The sequence below is a fragment of the Engraulis encrasicolus genome, chromosome 11, assembly GCF_034702125.1.
Source record: "Engraulis encrasicolus isolate BLACKSEA-1 chromosome 11, IST_EnEncr_1.0, whole genome shotgun sequence".
Lineage (NCBI taxonomy): Eukaryota > Metazoa > Chordata > Actinopteri > Clupeiformes > Engraulidae > Engraulis > Engraulis encrasicolus.
The window spans coordinates 17,417,087-17,434,452 of record NC_085867.1 but is presented as its reverse complement, the minus strand read 5'-3'; the positions used below and the strand labels follow the sequence as shown (position 1 = coordinate 17,434,452).

General features: G+C 43.6%; 2 protein-coding genes across 2 annotated transcripts in view; both read left to right on the top strand.

The window, feature by feature from the left end:
* The window catches only part of tprn (taperin), a 52,052-nt gene extending 46,253 nt beyond the window's left edge, over nucleotides 1-5,799 (top strand). Inside the window, exons 2-4 of the mRNA XM_063211224.1 lie at nucleotides 928-1,150; nucleotides 3,784-3,896; nucleotides 5,648-5,799. Coding sequence (XP_063067294.1) covers nucleotides 928-1,150; nucleotides 3,784-3,896; nucleotides 5,648-5,710 — 399 coding nt within the window. The 3' untranslated portion in view covers nucleotides 5,711-5,799. The remainder of the gene's footprint in view (nucleotides 1-927; nucleotides 1,151-3,783; nucleotides 3,897-5,647) is intronic.
* Nucleotides 5,800-6,234: 435 nt separating this feature from the next.
* On the top strand, nucleotides 6,235-16,306 carry LOC134458697 (uncharacterized). The gene is made up of 4 exons (XM_063211125.1): nucleotides 6,235-6,336; nucleotides 15,444-15,782; nucleotides 15,915-15,975; nucleotides 16,100-16,306. The coding sequence occupies exons 1-4, from the start codon at nucleotides 6,235-6,237 to the stop codon at nucleotides 16,207-16,209; spliced, it is 612 nt and encodes a 203-aa protein (XP_063067195.1). The 3' UTR covers nucleotides 16,210-16,306.
* Nucleotides 16,307-17,366: the final 1,060 nt, after the last annotated feature.

Sequence of the window (17,366 nt, the reverse complement as noted above, 5' to 3'; positions counted from 1 at the left end):
AGAGAGAAGAAAAAAGCAAGAAGAAGAAGAAGAAGAGGCACTGGGAGCACTAACGACAGACTTCACCTTTGAAAATGAGAGAAAGAGTCAGAAAAGCCCTTTGATACCGCGGGATGAAAGGAGCGTGTCTGCTGTTGACAAAACCGTTCTTGCTTGCTTGTGCTCTGCGTTCAATCGACCGCCTTGCTTTTTTTCCCCCTCGGTGGCCCGCTTTTGATGTTTTGTTTGTGACAAAATATGAGAACTGTTCTCTTGCATACAAATGGAAATATGAAAGAGAATACAAACAGCGTTTGAGAGACGTGTAATTATGTATTTTGTTTTTAAGAAATAATAACCCATAATCCTTTTTTTACAGTCTGCTGTAAGCCTGCGCAGCCATAACCTCCGTGTCACTGTTAGACACAGCTTTTACAGGACGTGTGTCCTCTTATCTATGATCTATACCAGGGGTGTCAAACTCAAATTGACAGAGGGCCAAAATCAAAATCTGGAACGAAGTCGGGGGCCGAACCCAGCATTTATTTTAAAAATTGGACTAAAATTATGCGTACGCTTGATACTCGCTTGATAGGTTAATTTCACACACACTCTTTTCCATCATATATAGTAGTTCAAAATGTATCTGCACATCCTGTGACACACCAACTTTGTAGTTCAAGTCTTTATTACACTATACATTAATGTATGTGGGCCAAGTGTAATACACATTTCAAATGAGCTCGCGGGCCGAATAAGATGGCTCCGCGGGCCAGATTTGGCCCCCGAGACTGAGTTTGACACCCCTGATCTATACTCTGTGTAGTCTAAAGATGACCTAATTTGCCAATACATTAAATGTTCCCTCTTGCTCTACTTGCCACCCCCCCCCTCTCTCTGTCTCTCTCTCCTTCCATCCTCTGTTCTCCCTCTCTCCCACACACACAGCTGAACATCTCCTTCAATGAGTCCAGTCTGCAGAGCACGTACGAGTACCCGTCTGAGAGCAGCGTGTGGGGCAGCGGGGATGAGGAGGAGGAGGAGGATGAGGAAGAGGAGGAGGAGGAAGGCAAGCGCACGCCGGAGGACGAGCAGGGACTCCTGCCGAGAGTCAGGATCCCCCGCGCATCCTTCAGCAGCTCCCCCACACACACCACCAACAGCAGCACTGGTGAGGAGAAGAGAGCGGCTGTGTGTCTGTGTGTGTGTGTGTGTGTGTGTGTGTGTGTGTGTGTGTGTGTGTGTGTGTGTGTGTGTGTGTGTGTGTGTGTGTGTGTGTGTGTGTGTGTGTGTGTGTGTGTGTGTGTGTGTGTGTGTGTGTGTGTGCGTGTGTCAGACCCGGGGAGATGGAGAGACGTGGGGGGTAGAGAGGAAATTGATAGAATGAATAGAGGAAGGAGAGCGGGAATGGTGAAGAGAGGAAGAAAGAAGGAGGGAAAACGAGAGGGACAGTGAGGATATAGAGAAGGAGAGCAGGAGAGGAAATGCACTGAATAGACAGAGGAAGGAGTGAGGGGATGGAGAGATATTGAGGGAGAAAGAGAGAGGGAAAGAGGGCAGGGTGAAGGGGAAATGGGTTTTGCAAGCGGGTAGATGGCTTCACTTCTCGTGCCAGTGCCATGATGTGACGGAGAATGAAGAGAGAAGGGTAGAGAAACTACTGAGAGAGAGAGAGAGAGAGAGAGGGAGGGAGAGAGAGAGAGAGAGAGAGAGAGAGAGAGAGAGAGAGAGAGAGAGAGAGAGAGAGAGAGAGAGAGAGAGAGAAGAGAGAGAGAGAGAGAGAGGAGAGAGAGAGAGAGAGAGAGAGAGAGAGAGAGAGAGAGAGAGAGAGAGAATATAAGAGGGAAACGGTGAGTCACTGTTCTGAAGAGGTGGCTTCGGAACAGATGTGGCCCAGTCCAAGGTATCTGTCATTTTTGTTTGGGCCGCAAGGGCAAACGTATGGGCTGGGGAGGCTATTTTAAAAGCTGCTGAAGCTCAAAAAATGTGCCCAAGTGAAAAAGAAGTTAAAAGCTCCAACAGCCCTTAACAACTCGCAGACTAGAATCAGAAGAGACACCTGCTGGTCATTTGGGGAAAGTGCACCCTGAGACATTAGCGGTGGCTAACCTTTATGAAAACAATGATATCAAGTGGCCTTTTATTTTTATGTAATAATTAAATGGGCTCATAAGCATTGCATGGTGTGTCTTCATCATAATGGGGGTCGTGTTGGTCTAACCTAGAGATTAATTGGGTTCATAACATTTAAATAAAGTAGTGCATGTTGGTGCCGATGTGTTGTCTGCCTACTGTATGTGTTTTTCTTTGCCTATGCTGTTAAGTATACTTTACATCTGGCCTGTTCGTTTAGTTACATCACCCCAGAATAATTTCCCTGGGACTTGACCACGATTTTGAACAGACCAAGTGTACATTTTTAAGTGATTATTTTCCTTGCTTATGGATCACGAAAAATATTTTAGTTTGTTGCTTTCTTTACACTATCAGCTTAACTTTTGCTTATGGTGGTGTAGTTTCTAATGCTATATGTGGCCTTGGAGAAAAGCTGTAACCCACATCTGAAAGTGTGTTTGCCAGGCCTTTGTTTACATTATGTTACATGACATTTAGCAGACACTTTTGTCCAACGCCGTCCAACGAGGACATGAATAGTATAAAGCCTGGGGAAATACAGAGTTCAGAAATACACAAACATGAGGAAATGCAGAGCCATGACAAAGTTAGTGCACAGGCTGTTTTGATGACTTTTTAGACTTAGTTGTTGAGATGTTGTTGAGATGTTTAGACTTAGTTTTGTGTAGGTGGTGTAGGGAGGCTCTGTCAGAAGAAAAGAGTCTTCACAACCTTCCTAAAGGTTAAAAGACATGATGCTACTCTTGTACATTACATTACGTTAGACCAGTGTTTCTCAAGCTTTTCCTGCCATTCCCCCCTTCAGAGGAAGGGTATCTGTCTGCGCCCCCCCTCGAGCAAAATGGTTACGAAAATACAAATGAATAGGCCTAAGTAAAGTTTATTAAAGCCTCATATACACATATATAGCCTACCTATGATGTTCTCTAAATATTAGTGAATAAATGAATATATTGTGAATGTAAAGTGAATGTGTTGACTTAATGGCAAAGCAGAATGACTTCACGCGCCCCCCCCTCCAATACCTCCGCGCCCCCTAGGGGGACTTCCGCCCCACTTTGAGAAACATTGCGTTAGACTAAGCTGACAATTTTATCCAAAATGCTTGACAGTTATTTACGTACAGGGGTACAGTTTGGAGCGAAATGACCTACTCTCGTACATTACATTGCTCTCGGCTGGGGCTTTTATCCAAAGCAATTTACAGTTATTGCGCTACAGGGTTACGGTCTCTGGAGCCTTGCTGAAGGGCACTATAGCCGTGCATAGAGGTGTAGGCAGAAGTGAGAGTGGACACAGTCATTCCAAAGACATTTTGCATTTTACTTTTTTCTGTGTTCTCTGGTGATTCTGTTGTTTTGTATACTGCCCTGTGTAACTCTGTATAAAGGCCTTTTTGCTAAACATTATACTACACCTGGGGCCTATACTACAAAGCTGCTTCAGGAGTAAACCAGGTTAAGTTAAGAGGTACATCATCTAATAGAAGAGCCTGGAGTCCTCATTTTACTCCAGGCTCTTCTATTAGATGATTTACATCTTAACTTAACCTGGCCCCTGTACTCATCAGATCATCCATGTGATTGTTGTTCAAGGTGTTGTACTGTGTCTGTATTTTTAGAAAGGCTGAAAGCTAAGTTGCTACAACTGTGCGTGTTTGTTTGCCAGACCTGTCCACCTACACCCCCAAGCATGGGATGGACTACAGCGCCTGGCAGGACCACAAGCAGCAGGCTGCCGCCCAATCACAGCACACGGAGCTGCCCTCAGAAGAGGTCATGGTAAGTCCTCATTGGCTGCAAGTGTAGCACGTTTTCCACAAGGACAGAGCCATGGAAGTGAGATTTACGCTAATCCCATTGCCCTCCGTGTTACATTTTTACACAAAGATGGCAGCTCATGGAGCCTTTGACACACAAATCGCCATAGACGATTCCAAAATAGTTCCAGGAAGTGAGTGTTGAACGCAAAGTACAGTAAAGTTAAATGTAATTCACTTAAATCAATTTTTTCGTCATATTTGTTTGTTATGCCATGGCTCTGTGTTACTCTCTAGCGAAAATAAAGCCGCTGCCTAGAATCATGGGTGGACTGGTAATCTGGCATACAGGGCATTTTCCCGGTGGGCCGACAGTCCCCAGGGGCCGACATTGTTGTTTTGTGGTTGTTTTCCTGGGAATTGGCCCACACATTAGAGGGGCAGGCCCATTGGTTCGTTGTTATATATACAGTGGATTCAGCCAGTCAAGATATACCGAGTATGGAAGTGGCCTTTGAGTGCATGTTTGGGCCGATCGATGCCAAAATGCCCGGGCCACTTTTCGGTCCCAGTCCAGTACTGCCTAGAACAGTGTTTCTCAAACTTTTTCAGACCGAGGACCACTTTGTCCCCCCAAAAAATCTTCAGGGACCACGTATCAACTGAATTGACAGTTGACGGGTGCTAATTTGACACTGCTAATGATACCCCTTACTATTATTCACATTACAAGCCCATCCTATTGTGGTGAAAATAATACTTCAGCTATGTTTAGCTTTGTAATAATGTTACAAATATAGTATGCTGCTAGCTTTTCTTGTAAGAGTAGAAATCCCCTCGCGGACCACCTGAGCTCTGTCGCGGACCACAAGTGGTCCCCGGACCACACTTTGAGAAACACTGGCCTAGAATGATTTGAATCTACTGTACATGAATCATGTCACCAACCAACTTCCTGTACTCCGGTTGTCACAACTCTGGGGTGAGTTTCTCAAAAGAGAAGTTGTTAGCCTGTTAGCAACTTCGGTAGTTGCCAATGGGAAAATGCATTGAAAACAACAAAGTAGCTAATGTAGTAAGCAACTTTGGTTTTGAGAAATTCAACTCTGAATTCCATGGCTCTGCACCACCATATTTACGTGGCACTCTCTTCTATAGGCGTTATGAAAACCGTGTTGAGTTAGATTTAGGGTTCTGTTCTTGAGTCTGAAGAATACATCTGCTGTTTTGGAAACCAGGTAGAGGTTATGTATTGTCTGGTTTGCAGTAGCTGGGTTATGTTAAAGGTTATCAAATAAGGACTTGGTGTTGGCCGGCAGCTGATAAGCGTGTGTGTGTGTGCGTGTGTGTGCGTGTGCGTGCGCCTGCATTTGCCCCAGCACTTCACAGTTAAGGCTTGACAACAAACAACTCCCACCTTGTTGTTGTGTAACATGTGCTTGTGCAGGGCCAGATTGATGCACAGGCTAGATATGGCTGCAGCCTAGGGATTCCCACATGCCAGGGGACACACAGTTGACCAAAAGGGGGAAAAATCTATGTAATTGGAGAAATGTACCAAGCTGTGGTATTGATAACTTAGTCTGCCATGCAAAGTAGAGTTTTAAATCTTAATACTCTCCTTGAGTTGAAATTATGACTCCATCTATGTCATATTGATAAGAAATTTGCCTTCCAGGGGGCCCACAGCAACCTGTAGACTGGGCCCTCTTAATCCGGCCCTGTGCGTGTGCGTGTACAAATCTAATGTATGTGTGTTTGCATGTGTTTCAGCTCACGCCAGCCGACAGCTCCTCTCTGTCCGACTTCAGCAGTGAGCCGGCACTCTACTTCTGAAGCTGCTGAGCCCCACCTCTCCATGGGAATGCTCTCGTCTGCTGGGGCGGCCTACCACCTCTATGGGACCAACTGCTACTTCCCGCAAACACCAGCACATGAACACACACACGCACGCACGCACGCACGCACGCACGCACGCACACACACACACACACACACACACACACACACACACACACACACACACACACACACACACACACACACACACACACACACACACACACACACACACACAATTATACAAAAAAAATGGGACCAAGAACACCAGCTGGTCCTGGTCTGTTGATCTAGTTTAAACTCTTGTAGCACCACTCAAACTCGTTTCTTCTCCTGTTGAAAGACACTCACACTCACACACACGTAAGCACACAATATGGACAATACCATATACACAGGAAGCAGCCGGCCTGTCATCATTATCATCATCGTCATTATTATCGTCATCGTCATCAGAGCCCCTGTAGCAGCTCCTTCATGCGTTCTCCAGCTCCATGACTGAGTAACTGTGACTGCAGAACATGGGGACACCGCAGGCCCCGGAGTCCCAGGCCACGCCTGATTGTCAAATTGCCCCGCAGCCTCCTCACCGCGACGAGGACGGCCGTGTGCAACTTCTGCCTGTGGGCGTGGCAAACGGATGCTGCGTGTGGGCCTGCAGCCTGCTAGCCTAGTAGCATTAGCCTCTCTGCCTTTCAAAGCTTCTATTGTATGTATTAGCTATCAGACATGTACATGTACAGTTGTACATGTCTATGGTATTAGCATTAGCACCCCTGGCTACGGTAGTAATTTATAGTCACATTAGCCGTGTTAGCAACACTAGCCGTGTTAGCTGGGGGCAGCCAGGGGAGTGCTAGTCTATCTCATCACCTCATGAAGAAAAAAATAAGTGACCAAATGTTGTTGTCTTTTATTGTTTGTTTGTTGTTTTTTTGTTTTTGTTTTTTTTGTTTTGTTTTGTCTGGCTTTCTATTTTAAGAAGCCTTCTCTGCCCCTCCTCACTGCCTGTGAGACTCTGATTGTGGAAGGAGAGTAGGGGTTCAAGAATGTAGCCGACACCTACAAACTCTTCAGTCATGAGCAGATGTGGAGGGTGAGGAGGACAAGGAGGAGGAGGAGGTGGAACGAGAGAACTTCATTAAAAAAACAAAGAAAAAAACGGATGACGAGGTGAAAGGAGAAAGTTGGAAATGTCTTTACTAGTGAAAGGGTGCCACAGTACCACTTGTTTGTGATGGTTATTTTTTTTATTTATTTTTAATGATTTTGTATCTTCTGCATGTATAGACCCCTCATTGACTTCACCCCTCCTTCACAACAATTAGTCCTGGTTGAGTGATTGGTAAGCGTCTTGTAATTTTTGTATTTCATGACGGTTTGTTGTAATCTGTCTCAGAAAAAAAATTCTTAGAATTTCTCAAACTTTTTTCTCTGTAGGGGCAAGAACCGCACAAGTGTTCCTACGCTATCAGGAGTGACTGTGGCATTTCTATGTCACCAACTCAAACTTCTGCACCACTAGAAAATACGGAATGTCGTACTCAACCACTGATGTAAGCTTTGTGCTTAGACTGTGCTTTGTATCTACGTAAATGCCTTCTTATTTCATGCTGGAAGATGGGAATGGCTTAATTTCATGCAGTATAATATGGAATCAGATTTGTATTTTAGAAGTCCAAGCTAGGTTGCTTAGGAGTTAATCATATCTAATATAGCCGCAGAATCATAATAGACAGATCTGGTTTCCACTCTTTGGCCGAGGCAGATGTAGATGCTTTTTGTCCATGCCAGCCATTTTCAGTATTTCAATGATGTTCAGTCTTAACATTCAGAAGGAAGGGTTTTTTTTTAATTGGTCAGTCTTAAAGCACAGCACAGATGGTAGAGTGATCTTACCCCTGTGTAAGTAGTTTGGTGTCTGTGTGTCTGTGTCTGTGTCTGTGTGTGCCTGTGTGTGTTTGCACACGTGTGTGTGATGGAAAGGAAACCAAGTGATGAATTTGGACTGGCTTTACGTTGATAGACTGTTGACCCCCGCCCTGTATACCATCCCCACACCCCATTTTAAATTACACACATTGCCAACTTACATGTGTGTGTGTCTGAGAGTGTGTATGTGTCTCTGTAGGTTGGGTGGCCTCAAATTAGGACACAAATGGTTCCCCCCTCAGCCAGTATTGTTGTACAGTTTCTAGGCTATAGCCCAAGATGATAACATTTTCATGGTAGTAATTTATTACATGGCTTTTGTTTTGTTGTTTTTTATTTTCTACAAAGGGCTTGCTGGTATGTTCCCCAGTGCTATGGCTACAGCGCTGGGGGACTTTGTCATTGCTTTTTTAAAATTGTGTATTCAGATTATGATTTGATACTATGTGGGAGAAAGGAAGGCATGTGTATATACAAGAGTGGTGTCTGGGGTCTCAATAATTGACTGTTTTTACTTTTGCATTTGCACTTCATTTTGATTTTTATTTTTCCTATTTTGCACTTCTTTATATAGAAAGTGACTGTAGATGTAAAATATGTAGAGGAGTATGATTTTCCCAATTTCGGATGAAGCAAGAAAGAAAGAAAAAGAGTAAAAGAGAAAGCTGTTCTTTCCAGACAGGTCTGAGTTATCAACACAAACAGAAGCACACTTGTGACTTGTATAAAAAATGAAGACCTTTCAGGTCACTGAAGGGACTAGGCATAATTTAGGGCCACGGTCGACATGTCCAGACATCCCCGTAGCCAGGCGCACACAAGCAGGGCCCCTGACTGAACCTGGGACAAAATCGTCTGAAAGGTACTCCACTCTAAATACATGCAATGAAATGGGTTCCCAATTCTGAGCCCCTGTTTTGCCCGGGCCCAGGACAACTGACAAGTTTGTCTCCTCCTGTCAACGGGCCTGCACATAAGCCCTGGCCTTGTCCCTGCCAGTCAGCCCCATAGGCCCATACAGCACCAATGGGGAGTCAGTGGATAGTAGCTTACTCCATTGGGGGATATGTGACACTTGTGGCTCAGTGGTGTGGCCTCAACTGCCATGGAATGCGATAGGCTCTGGTGACTAGAAAGGGAGATGGATACTATGGTCTTCTAAATTCTAGTTTCCCCCTTCTCGTCTTCTGTCTAGCTCTGAAAACGGTCACTTCCTGAAGGATACGAAATCACTCACCCTTGCCTGTAGATAAACGCTCGTCATCATTTTTCCTGTTTTTTTTTCTCTTTGTTCCATTTGTCTGAATTTCTGTATTTGTTGTCACTCCAGCTGCCGAAAAAAGATTCAACAGTGCAATTTGTATTCAAGGATTTGAGCAGGAAAAAAGGTAAATAAACAAAAAGCTACAATGGAAAAAAAATGTGTACATTATTTTTTTTGTCACTGTCACTGTCAATTACAAACACTTGTGCATAGAGCCAAACCTTGGATTCAAGGAACATTCTGTAACTCTGCTAACTGGCTGTTGACGCTTGAGGTCATACTCTTGAAAAATATTTAATTAGTTAAAATGATTCATGGCTCGGGGATGTCTTTATTAGCCATGATCAGAAAACATTTAAAATATTGTGTACCTGGTTCTCTCTGAAATGAAAAACAAAATCTTTCCAGGTACCCTCGTTGTGGGCTTTGCCCTGTTACGGACACTTCTGCTGTGGGCTATATTTGCACAATATTTCCACTTCAAAGAGCCACATGTCTGCCAGCACTTCTGCACAGGGGAAAACTTTGTTTGGACACTAGTGAAAGAAAGAGAGAGAGAGAGAGAGAGTGTGTGTGTGTGTGTGTGCGTGTGCGTGTGCGTGTGCGTGTGCGTGTGCATGCGTGCGTGCGTGCGTGCGTGCGTGCGTGCGTGCGTGCGTGCGTGCGTGCGTCAACAGTCAACAGATCTGCACTCTTTAAATTAAACTCTGTGAATTCTGCTGATTGATCTTTTGGAATGAAATACATGCAAATTGGCCATTGTAAATAGCAGGCTGCAGTAAGCAATCTATTAAACACAGTCAATATAAATAAAAGAAAATGTATGAGCCAATAACTGACAATCTGAATGATCTCAAACACATAAATAGTAGAGTATGCAGCAGACACGTGCAAAAAAAATCGACGGGAGAGAAGAGGGTAGGGTGTTTACACAGATCACAGTGTGAAAAACGTTAAGGAAAATAGCAAGAGGGGGTTAAAAAGTCATTGACCTCTGCCACTTCTGGGTTCCTTCCATCGCTTTGGTCAAGTTTCCGGCCTCCTATGAATGTCATCAGCAGTGTCTGACAACTTAGAACCAGAATCTAGAGAAGACAAACAGAAATGCATTTGGGATGCTTTATTTGACACAAAATACAGATGTTTACCCAAGCAGGGCTCGAAGGGTGTTTACGTACTGTTATGCAGTTTCACATGAAATATGACATGTTTTGTAAAGAAATCTCAGAAATTACATTTGCAATATATTTTTAGGGGACTTTAGTGACCTTAAAGGTGGCCACCTTCAATATAGGCCTAAAGTGCAGGGGAAAATTGTGGTTTATTTTCATAGTATGGCTCTTGGAGGAATTTATAAAATTTGAAGTGGCCCTTGAAATCTGAGCTACACCAACACACAAAAAAAACACATTACAACAGAGGTTACGAGCTTGAGCTCCAATGTTTGGTTTTAATTAGCTAAGCATGGTAGGGAGTTCAGGCCTTTCTACCTTACATTGCAGAATGCACTTCCTTTTAACCAAGTAAATTGCACTCTACTTGCCCGTCATCCATGCACAGCACATGTACATCCTAAGGATGGTGGGGTTGCCTTTGCCGATCAAAAAACATTAACAACTGGCTGGCTCAAGAACAGACCTAGTACAATTGCACAGGACAGGTGTGTGTGTGTGTGTGTGTGTGTGTGTGTGTGTGTGTGTGTGTGTGTGTGTGCGTGTGCGTGTGCGTGTGCGTGTGCGTGTGCGTGTGTGTGTGTGTGCGCGCGTGCGGGTGCGGGTGCCTGTGCATGTGTGACCCATTCACCTTCATGTTCTGTAGGTGGCCTAGGTCTCGGTGATGGTTTCGAAGTCTGAGCGTGCGGACAGGCAGCAGGCCATAGCCTGATTATCATCGACGTTCAAATCTCTTCGAGACTTGGTCTGACCAGGAGCATAACAATTAACATTTCCCAAACGGCATGGTTGACCCGCCTCCCTTGATTTGCTTATGGTTGTTTGCTTACCGACAAAGTGGGAGGAGTTCCCATATTTTCGGGAACTCAGAAAGTACTTGCATTGCTCTTGACCTGACTAGTTGCAATGCTGAAAGTGTTGCATCACTAGGAGGGCACTGCCTGGCTAAGCAGGCCAAGCTCTCGTTGACACGGCTCAGCTTGTGGATTGAAGCTCCTTGTATTTTGTTTTGAGTCTATGCCTGCAACAGGAGAGAGATCGCACGCACGCACGCACGCACGCACTTTTGGACATGGTGGTAATATAAATAAGTAATGAGACGCAGTTTTGTGAGTGCGGATTTTTCTTCCTTAAGTTGATACTTTTTATCTCGCACCCAAAGACTTTTCGTTTTTCCAAGAAGTTGAGCGCGTCCTTTACCGAAATCTGCAGTCCCAAAGGACATATTTGCTGTATACTGAATGACTGCACATAGGTGTACCTGTAGAGCAGTTATTTTTTAATCAAGTACACAATTAAACAACCTTGTATAATTGTATGATCAAGTTGACCAATATGTTACACCAATTCACTTTTCAGGTCACACAACAAGAATTGATAGAACATAACTGTATAAAGGCTTGATATAAAGCTACAAATGTGTTTTGTACACATCAATATGAATCCATTTTTTTTTTTTTTTAATTATGCTTGAATCTTTTTCAATCTTTTGAATCCATACATGTGCAGGTGAGCGCGATGGGGAGAGATGAGGTCAGCCTACTAGGCATTCTGCACATATTCCTGCTGAATCAGGTGGTTGCAGCAGGCAGGGCCAGAGATTGATGGGGCCGAGGGAGATCAGGACAGAGAATCAATCATACATTAGAGGGGACCCACCCAGACACAGGTCACTTTGCATTCACACACACACACACACACACACACACACACACACACACACACACACACACACACACACACACACACACACACACACACACACACACACACACACACACACACACACATACACACACACACACACACACACACACACACACACACACACACACACACACACACACACATGCTTGCTTGCACACACACAAACACACACACACACACAGTCACCCCCCCCACACACACACACACACATACACACACAGAAGCACGCCCACACAGAGTAAGACTACTGCAAAGACTGATATAAGGACAGGGAATAGGGAACATAGATTTAGTGCACCAAAGGGGTTCGAGACAGAAAAAGATTGGTATTCTGAGCTTGACTTCTGAGAAAACAAGGTTACCACTGGCATTGACAGACCCCAGACGTTAACTTAACCCACAGTATCAACTGGTAATGAAATTACGTATGTCAACAATGTAAAGAAAGACCAGTCTCCCTTACTTAATGAAAAACGTGTGTGAAATTGAAAAGACTTAATATCCAACTAACGTTCATTTTCTTTTCTTTCTTTTAACAAATACAATATCTGTGCCTTTATGGCTTGAATGAAGATGGAACAGTGAACATTATGACAGGAAACGAATGGGAGAGAGAGATGGAGGACAGTTGGTATTTGACCCAGGCCGGACTCGAACCAGGGTCCCCATGGGCATGTATAGCCCATGTATGGTATGGTGCATTTGCACGATGCTCAACTGAACCTCCCACTTATGTTTATTTTCAGTGAAAGAACCAGGAGCCGAAGCAACTGAAAGAGTTATGGTGGTGTTGGTGGAGGCTCTTGCCTTCCCCTCTGACAATAGTTTAATTTAAGGTAGTGTTTCACTTTGACAGCAGCCATCACAAGGGAAATCAAAACAAATGGATGAGAGATGTTCTGTCTGTGTTCCATAATAATGTGCCCCCGGCATAATCACTAAATTCTGTCAGAAGTCTTATATCAATGTTCGTTCAAAAACCATAACTCTTAAACCAGTATGGGTCTCACATGGGGAGGCCAGAAACCAATGCTGAATATAAATACTGTTAGGGGCAAACTAGAACTTAACAGACGTTGACAGCCTCTCTTGATAGCTTGGTAGCATTTTATGTGAGCAGTTTATGCTTTTATTCTGTGTGGCCATTTCCCCAGGGGCTATTGCGCTGCCCTAATTCTTAGTCAACACTGGTGTTCAGACACACAACTCTGTGTGACTGCCTTAGTATTACCAGATGACTGGTCAGAAAAAAACCAAAACATTGTCATCAGAGGAGATGAATTGCAGACGCTTTAATGAGATAAATGAATGAAAAACACTAAGATTTTTACTCTTCTAAACTCTAAAAAATCTTGACTCTTGAATCTCGTTTATAGACACGTCACGGTCCATCCCTACACCTGCATTGTCTCCTCTGCAGCCAGTCATGCTGGGCTGACCCTTGATGCTCAGGTCCAGGTTTCTAATCCAGGCCTGCCCTCTTGTGGTCAATGGCCTGAAACTACACCACAACACCACCAACAACAAGCCAACCACAAGCCTTCCTATAACTGCTGCCAGGGCTGTTCCGAATGTATTAGGCAAAGAGGGACTTGGAGAGCTTCTCTTCAGACTATTGAGGAGGGGCCCCCTCAGGACAAATTTTAATAGCAGTATCATTGCACTTCTCATTTTATTTAGGAAGGTGCTGCTGCCACACTCACAAAGTTGTCACTTTTGTCATTTGAATTCAAGTACATAGTCATTACACCCCCTTCAGCTAGGGGCCGTAGGCAATTGCCAAGTTTTCTTGCCTGGCTGGTGACAGGCCTTCCTAAAATGTGGACCAATGACATCAGGAGTAGAGCAGAAGTCACTAATTTGGTTGCTATGGGTTACGATTCATGACATAATTTACCTTGATGATGTAAGCTATTCTGAACACTGCTCTGAAGTTCTACTGTCAGTTGTTAATGTTGTAGTTTTGATGACCTTCATATGGCCCTCATCTGTTAGTTAAACAATGATAAACAACTAATATAGAATATATTTGATCATTTTCCTCCTGAAATGAATTCCTCAAATAAAGGTAAGTGGCATCTTTGGAAGGAAAGATATTGACATTCAAATTGTTTTGTGAAGGTTCTCACTTTCAACAGGGTTTCTACTGTATAATACTTTGTGTAAACATTAATTTTTATTTAGCCTATTGTTTTATTTATAAAACTATGCTCATTGTTATTTCTGCGTTATTACTTTGTATATCCTAGCATAAAACAACTTATTTCATCTACCTGGCAACAAACATAATGCAAGTGTTTCAAACTCTGTGTAGGCTATAGATTCATGCATTCTTCTTCATTTTCATGCCCTCTAATGCTTGATGTTTTGTAGCATTGTCAGATTCAGAAAATCCCTCTGAGCCAGAGCCTGGCCCATCCAGACCCTCTGATGGCTCACCCCAGCAGGATTCCCCCTCATTTTTACAGGGCCACATTCAAAATCTCTCTGACAAGTAAGTGCAGCTATTAAATATTATAATAGGCTACTTAAAAGTAGGTAAGGTGATACGACTGTGTTCACACACAGAGATCTGTGTTCTCTTTATAATAGCTGGACCGGGGATTATTGATTCTGAGATTTCTGACCCAAGGTCTTTTTCCTATTTCCTTCTTTTTTCCCCGCTCATTTCCTATCACTCTTACTGTCCTGTCCAAAGTGAACTCAAAAGCCCCCAAAATATCTTTAAAATAATAAAATGAGGTGAATCAGGTAATTTGAGCCATTATGGTAAAATGAACCAGCTAAAAGTGTGGGGTCCAGGACCTCTTGAAATGAGAGCCAGTGACTACAAAGGATATTAAACTGTTAGTCAAATTATTATAAGGATGATATCCTGACCGCAAAGAAATTAATGCAGAGGGACAGACAGGACATATGAAGAGAGACAGAACAGGAGGAACAAGGTCCAGAGATGTGTGGCAGCCGCTGCACACAATTGTGTTTTAGCATTAAAATTAATGATGACACCCCCCCCCCCCCCCATGTACCAAAAACTATCTAAATTTACCTGATGTCACAAGTAAATTGACGTAATGTCCCATTATTATTATTTTTTTTTTCTTGTCAGTGAGTGGGCGGTTCTCAGCAGGATATTGGATCCTTCTGTGAGTATTTCTGATTAATTTAATGTGATAATAAAAACCTTCTCTTTTGTCAAAGAGTAAAACAAAATCACATTTTGTCATTGACAACAGATGACAAGGGCCCAGTTTGCAGAGCTCTGCCAGTCCCTCTTGATGCCGATTCTGGCCGCCACATCCTCCTCCTCTTGTCATGTTGAGGTAACTCACCGCACTACCAGAGATATTCTATAGAGATATGCCAACATAATAGGTTTCTATGGGCACCTGACGCGACCAGGTTCCGGTCTGCCTAAAGGGGCGTGTCATAATGCTCCTACAATGAATAGAACAGTACTTGGGTCTGCCTAGGTCTGCCTAAGGGGGGCCATAATAGAACCAGGAAACAATGGGCCAATGGAACCTCTCTCTCTCTACTCTCTCTGGCACTACTGAGGAGGCCTGCCGTGCTGATGAGCTGCTCCGCAGTGCCAGAGATGGAGCTGAAAACTCTGAGCAGGTGAAGACCTCAGGAAGCTCCTCTCTGGATGCAGACGGCCGTGAAGACCTCAGGAAGCTGTGGTGAAAACTCTGAGCAGGTGAAGACCTCAGGAAGCTGTGGTGAAAACTCTGAGCAGGTGAAGACCTCAGGAAGCTGTGGTGAAAACTCTGAGCAGGTGAAGACCTCAGGAAGCTGTGGTGAAAACTCTGAGCAGGTGAAGACCTCAGGAAGCTCCTCTCTGGATGCACACGGCCGTCTGCACCAGGCTGTTCCAGACTTCACTGCTGCCCCAGCAGCCCCGGGGGCGGGGACTTCACCCTCCCCTGAGCCAAGATGGCTGAGATTAAAGAGCTTTCTAGCCAAAACTAGAAGGATACACTTCAATTTCAAGGTACAATCTATAAATTTGCCTTGTGTGTCGTTTGGTATAAATGCCCTGTTTTGACAACTGCAATATTTTGTTAATTATGTGAATGTATAGCCCACAAGTAAAAATGTCATATCTATTCATACATTAACTCAGATTCCAACAAGACGCCACAGGAAAGTGGATCCCGGTTTGACTCCTTCCAACATGGACTTAGGTAGGGTTCATGAATCACTCAATTCAAATATTCATCAGGCATTGTTGTTGCTGTCTGATGCTGCTTTTTCTTGTCTTGTGGTTGTTTTGTTTTGTGTGATACTCATTTGCACGCTCTTCAGCAGGTCAGAATGTGGACACATCTGCCATCCATGCTGCACCTGCCAGTTCCCCTCAGAAGCCTCACAAGCGCTCCTTGTTTATGCTTGCTTCCTGTTTTCGGGGTTCAGAGTGATTTCTGATTTCTGAATCAGAATGACTATTTTTTGACTGAATTATAAATGTATCTCCAATATAATCAACTTTTTCACCAATAAAAACCTCCATTTTTACACATTTTACTTACCATCATTTCCATGATAACATTTATTTCAAATATACACCTAGCAATTTAGCAACTTTAAAAATAAAAACTAGACTGCCTGTGCAGTCGCCTTCGACTGCTTAAGGTATATCCCCGAAACGAAGACGCTTCCAGTCCCCCATCATTCCTACCACTCCCGTCCACCATTTCGTTAACGTATATGATACAGACAGACGTGACATGACGTGCATAGGCTTAAAACCAAACGACTATTGTGAAAATGAAGCAAAAAATGGGGCAAATGGTAATACTCGTTTTAATGGTTCAGTGGATATACCACATTAGGTACAGTGTAATAACCAGTGTAACAATATTTAATACAATGTAATACCAGTGTAACACCGCCATTTTTTTTACTTACATCATGTGTTTGTGCGTAAGTGGTATTACATGGTATTGCATATTGTTACACTGGTATTACACTATATTACATGGTATTGCATACTGTTACACTTGTTATTTCACTGTACCTGATATTGCATATTGTTACACTAGTATTACACTAGTATTACATGGTATTAAATATTGTTACATTGGTTATTACACTGTATGGTAGATTCACTGAAATGGTGAACCATTAAAATAAGGTGTTACCGGGCAAATCAATCCACCCAGTCAGAAGTTATGGGCCAAATGAAAATTCCGCCATTTTGAAAGTGTTGTCTTCCAAACTCGAATCAGTTCATGAACCTACCCTAGAGCATTCACACACAAAATCTGGGACAAATCCATCCACCCGGTCAGTAGTTATGGGCCAAACAATAATTCGGCCATCTTGAATTCAGCCATCTTGAAAGTGTTGACCTCCAAACTCGAATTAGTTCATGAACCTACCCTAGAGCATTCACACACCAAATCTGGGACAAATCCATCCACCCGGTCAGAAGTTATGGACCAAAACAAAAATTCGGCCATCTTGAATTCAGCCATCTTGAAAGTGTTGACCTCCCAACTCGAAGCAGTTCATGAACCTGCCCTAGAGCATTCACACACCAAATCTGGGACAAATCCATCCACCCGGTCAGAAG